We start from the raw sequence: 5,652 nt of genomic DNA on the forward strand, positions 1-5,652 counted from the left end.
AATATGAATTATTGTCCCACCACGTGTCAAGACTTTAACCAATGGTTTTAAAGTAGTACAAGAATCCATGTTCTCAATTCCTTCAAGCCAAAGTCCCTTAAAAAAAAAAAAAAAAAAAACCACCAAAATTTAACAATGTGACCAAAAAGCACATCTTTTTCACTTTTAATTTCACTGTCACCCCTCCGCTCCTCACGCTCCTCTTTGAAAGAAAAAACTTTACAGTTCGGTTTGAGATCTGGACCAACCAAAAAAGATTCTTACATTAAAGTATTTTTTTTATTATGATCAATGTGATAATAGTTAAGTTTTTGAAAAATTCTTCTTTGTTCTTATTTAATGTGCGGCTTCCAGTTAGGTTAACTTGCCATAGTTTGAACCTATCACAACTTTTTGCTGCAATTATAATATGGGAGAATGTGATTGGTAAAAATCACTCACAATTTATCAGATTAAAGTTGTGACAAAAAAGTTGAAACTATCTTAAAAATAGTTTTTATTTGAGTTCCCATTGACACTATTCTTTTTTACTTGTTATTAGCTATGGAAAAGTTTAGGATTACAAAAATTTTCACAACTTCTTACCACAATTGTAATGTGACAGAGTGTGATCAGTGAAAATCACTCACAGTCTACCATATTATAGAATTGTGATAAAAAAAGTTGAAGCTATCTAAAAAATAGTTTTTATTTGAGTCCACATCGACAATATTTTTTTTTTTACTTGTTAGTAGTTATAGAAAACTTTAAGATCACAAAATTTTTCACAATTTTTTGTCACAATTATGATATGACAGAGTGTGACCGATAAAAAAAAAAAATGACGAATCCATCGGTAAGTAATGATTTTTTTTTTTTTTTTGAAGAATAAGGTAAGTAATGATTAATTATTCACCGTAACATTAAAATTATAGAAAAAAATTTAAGGAATAATTTGTGGTCCTGATACTATTGATTAGCAATCTCCTGTTATTATTAGGAATCTGCAATCTTTGGTTGTGAAAATTTTTGTGTTTTTAGATTTTTTTAAAAATTTTTTTTTTTATTGACTTTTGTATCCTCCTTAACTGTACAAGAACTTTCAACCTTCTAATCTGGACCCTTTAGTGTTCAATCATTGAAAATAACTAATACCCACATGCTTTTTTCTTCTGGCTTCCCGGATTTCCTAAGGTTGTCTTTGAAAATCTGTGCTCAGTTTTGACTTCTCCTTGTTCTCTAGCCTGATTTCTTCTGGGTTTTCAAGAAAAATAGTATTTTTTTTGTGCCACTCAATTATATAGCTACTGTAACTTTATTTAAGCTTCAAAGTCACTCTCTTTGCATCCTTATCCCCAGTTCTAGTTCTCATCTTGTAAAAAAGTTTCTTTACCTTCTAGAATTTGTAAAGCCATTGCTTTTTAGTTGCAGGTACTTTGAGTGTGGTTATTACTCTGATACATGAGCTTTGATTTGTTTTCTTCTTTTATTTAAGGTGTTTCTGGTTGTCAAGGTTGAGGTTTTCATGTGGGTCAGTCAAAGTTGATTATGTTGGGTTAAATAGCTGATCTCATGCTAACAAAGGTAGTGATGATAGCTTCTTCTTGTCCTTGTTTTGAGGTGTAAAAAAATTGTCTCCCTTGTTGTCTTTATATGGGTCGGTCTTAAATTTTGTCGGGGTCATTGGAGATAGATTTTCTTTTTCTTGTCTATTTTTGAGATATAACTTTTGTCATTGTGATAAATTTTTGTTATTTATGGATTTTGTGCATAAGAGTATATTTAGATTTTAGCTTCATCCATTACCTATAAAGAAAAAGAGAGTAAAAAAAGATTTGCTTCATTTGTGCTTTAGTTGGAACATTGTACAGCCAAAAAAAGGTTCTTTGTGTTTCAAATTCTGCATTTTTTTGGAAAAGGTTTGAGTGGTTGATTGCTTTGTTGGGCTAAGAAATGTTCATTTCCACTGAGGAAGAACAGATCCCATTGCCTTCAGAAAAGGTAATGGAGTCCTTGAAATCATCCCCAATGGGATCAAACCCAGATTCCCTTGATGGGTTCTCACCAGTTTCTGAATTGCACGATTCACCATCTATTCCTGTCATCTGTACCGATGTCAATGTTGTCCCTGAGCAAGAAAAGCATGAGCTTGAGCAGTCAATACTGAATCTAGAAGGTAGGATTTTCAATCACATTTGAAGCTACCTGAGGTTGTTGTTTTGATTTCAAGCAGTAGTGGTCATTGCCATAATGTTAATAGCTTTCATTGAATTGGTTCATTAGGGGAAGTTGCACGGTTGAGGCTGAAGGGAAGGTCATTGGCTGAGAAACGGAGAGAAGCATTGAACAAGATATTAGATATCAAAGGTAATGGTCTTGGTTGGCTTAATCATATGGAAAATGTTCTTTGTTTTCCTTCTAATATAAGAATTGAGTTCAATTTTCAGGCAGCGTTCGGGTATTTTGTCGAGTTCGACCAATGCTGTTGACAGACAAGAAAAGAATTCATGAACCCATTTCAGCTGGATCGGAGAAGATTGCGGTTAAGTTGGCTGGAACAAGGAAAGAATTCAAATTTGATAAAGTGTTTCAACAAGAAACAAGCCAAGGTTAGTGTTAAATGTCAATGTACATTTTAAGTTCTGATTATTACTTTGAAAAAATTAATGCCAGTTGCAACAAGAGTCTATCCTGTTTCAAAATTTTTGTAGAGGATGTTTTTGCTGAGGTGGAACCAATCCTCAAATCTGCACTTGATGGACATAATGTGTGTATTTTCGCCTATGGTCAAACTGGCACAGGGAAGACATTTACCATGGTCAGTAATTGGAATTTGGATTTAGTTAATAATTCTTTCATGTGGTTGAACAATGATGGACTCAAATGAATCTACAGGATGGCACAGATGAGAAACCAGGAATTCTTCCTCGAGCTCTGAATGAGCTCTTCCATCAAGCCTCTTTTGATAACTCGTATTCTTTATCATTTTCGATGAGCATGTTGGAGGTTTACATGGGTTATGTTCGAGATCTGCTGGCTCCAAAACCACTCTATAGAGCATATGAAGCTCTAAGAAGATGGTATTATATTCAACCCAATCCACATTATCAATTCATCATGCAGAAATTTGCTTGTTATGATTTTGACTAACTCTACTACAGCAACCTCAACATTCAAACAGATTCAAAGGGATCGGTGGAAATTGAAGGCCTCACGGATGTTCCAATTCCAGATATTGCAAAGGCCGGATGGTGGTATACTAAGGGGAGACGTGTTAGATCCACTGCTTGGACTAATGTGAATGAGGCATCTAGCAGGTCACACTGGTGGGTTATGGATCTAGTTATATTTTTTAGATAGTTTGGTGGATTAATTTGGTTTGATAATTACGTTATCTGCTTAGCTTTATATATCTAGCTTAACGAGGATCACCATTTATCGACGTGGGGATGCTTTGGAACCTAAAGCACCAGTAAGCAAACTGTGGATGGTTGATCTAGGAGGAAGCGAGCGCTTATTGAAAACAGGAGCCACTGGACTAACACTTGATGAAGGAAGAGCCATAAATCTCTCTCTTTCAGCTTTAGGTGATGTTATTGCAGCTTTGAGGAAGAGGAAGGCACATGTTCCTTACAGGCAAGTCCTGTTTGATTCTCAGCTTTAGTTATCTACTCATTCTTGTTAGATAAGCTAGCAGTGGTCCCTAAGTTTGAAATTGCTAGACATGGGCTTTACGTTTCTAACTGCTAGCAGATAAGCCCTTTAAGGTGTTCCTTTTCCCTACCAATTATACTGTAACGTGGCTCAGTTTTATTATCTGTTTCTTTGGTTGCAGAAATAGCAAGCTAACTCAACTTCTCAAGGATTCCTTAGGTAATATACTGCTTTCTTCTATTTACCATCTTCATAACATTTGAAGCAATGCACTAGTTTTGATACCATTTCTGAATGAGATTATTCTTTAGCTTGATTGAGATCCTAAAATTATGATTGATCAAATCTAGTTGCTTTCTAGGTTGACGAATCCACTATAAACTATGCATTTGTGATATTAACAAAAAAAAAAAAAAAAATTTAAACAAAAATTTATTTTTATGTGAAGTTACAACATCCTCATCGAAAAAATGTTTTACAACCAATTGCTACAGGTGATCACTCGAAAGTTTTAATGCTTGTGCATGTAAGCCCGTGTGAAACTGATGTTGCAGAGACCATCTGCTCTTTGAGCTTTGCTAAGAGAGCAAGAGGAATAGAGTCATATAGAGAACTTCCAGAGGTATGCTTCTCAAATTCTTTGAAACTGTTGGTTTCTTCGGTAACACATTTTCATGCGCAATTTTTGTATCTATGCTTATATAGGAATTGAAAAGGCAAAGAGAAAAAAAGATCATATTGCTTGAAGAAGACATAAGAGAAGCTGAAGAAGAAAGCCAGAAAATTAGGAATCAAATACACAAGGCTGAAATTCTGTTGAGTGAAAACAAAGGGCTATTCTCAACTACTTATGGTCTTCTTGAAGAAGAAGCCAAGATCCCCATAAGCCCCAAAGTAGATTTGAAAGAAGCTATTGGAATACCTCAAACAACCAAGAAAAATATTAAACGAAATTGTTCCAATTCTCAGCCTCGTTTCATGACTTCTACTGCGGCCAGTCGTGAAAGGCACAGTGCTTTAGAAAAAGAGGTTGCTGGAAGAGCAAGAAGTTTTAGATCAGTGATAAGAAGTTCAAACCAGTTTTCACCTTCCCAATCACTTAGTTATTCAGAACCTCGTTTCAGGGCAATTTTACGAAGCTCAAGTAGAAAATCTCGATATGCTGAGACAAATACTCTCCCTGGAGACAGTCCCAAATGCAATGGCTCAGATTTGAAGGTGGACCCCTTGCCAAGAAACAAGATTGTCACTTCATCAGATCCAAATTTGAGAGTTACAATTTGTCGTCATAGAAGAAGGATGTCTGATCTAATCTAAGCATGAAAAATGAGTGTTTACTGATCTTCTAATGTTATAATTGTATAATGTGTGCATGCGTGTATTGTTTTTGGTTCACATTCTTTTATCTGGCAAAGTTTATAGTGGCTGGTGATGTGTGTTACATATGGTAATAGGTTGGTTTGCTGGGGCTTGCTGCCTTTGGATCTCTTAAGTTATTTGTTTTTGTGATCCTTGTAATCTGGTTGAGTCCTGTTAATTATTTGTTAACATGATTTTGTAGCCCTTATAGGGCAAGTAACTTTGTTTGAAGTTTGTTAACATAATTGTATGGAAATGACCTTTGACATATTTACTTACTCTTCTAAGTCCTAAAAGCGCATATTGAAAGCAATCTTTGGAAAACTAGCTATCATTTTGTTCCCAAACTTTTTTGTTTTATTATGTATTCACTTTGTCAAACCACCTTTAATTAACTTGTCTTTTCTCCCTTATCCAACATCAAACTATGGCTCTTCGCGTCTCTCTTTTATGTTTGATTACTCCTTGGCATATGGATTCCTTATCTACTTATAAAACTCTTTCGTGATATGGGCTCTGTTGAGCTTCATGGCATGCTTGCTTCTCTAGCAGGCTAGTTATGATGTGGTCTTCTTTTTCGTATTTTGACCAAGCTAGATGATGTTGTTTATGATAGATGTTTTGGACTTGTAGACTCCATGATAATTGCGTCAAAAAACC

At 35.0% G+C, this 5,652-nt stretch overlaps 1 protein-coding gene across 1 annotated transcript; it reads left to right on the forward strand.

Moving 5' to 3' along the window:
- The first annotated feature begins 1,105 nt into the window (after positions 1-1,105).
- LOC142629426 (kinesin-like protein KIN-14U) lies at positions 1,106-5,266 on the forward strand. The gene is made up of 10 exons (XM_075803416.1): positions 1,106-2,155; positions 2,263-2,346; positions 2,427-2,588; positions 2,691-2,797; positions 2,875-3,059; positions 3,141-3,305; positions 3,397-3,615; positions 3,815-3,852; positions 4,128-4,255; positions 4,339-5,266. Exons 1-10 carry the CDS (start codon positions 1,933-1,935, stop codon positions 4,948-4,950), a joined length of 1,923 nt encoding a protein of 640 aa, XP_075659531.1. The 5' UTR covers positions 1,106-1,932; the 3' UTR covers positions 4,951-5,266.
- Positions 5,267-5,652: the final 386 nt, after the last annotated feature.

This window comes from Castanea sativa, chromosome 3 (assembly GCF_040712315.1).
Source record: "Castanea sativa cultivar Marrone di Chiusa Pesio chromosome 3, ASM4071231v1".
Taxonomy (NCBI): Eukaryota; Viridiplantae; Streptophyta; class Magnoliopsida; order Fagales; family Fagaceae; genus Castanea; species Castanea sativa.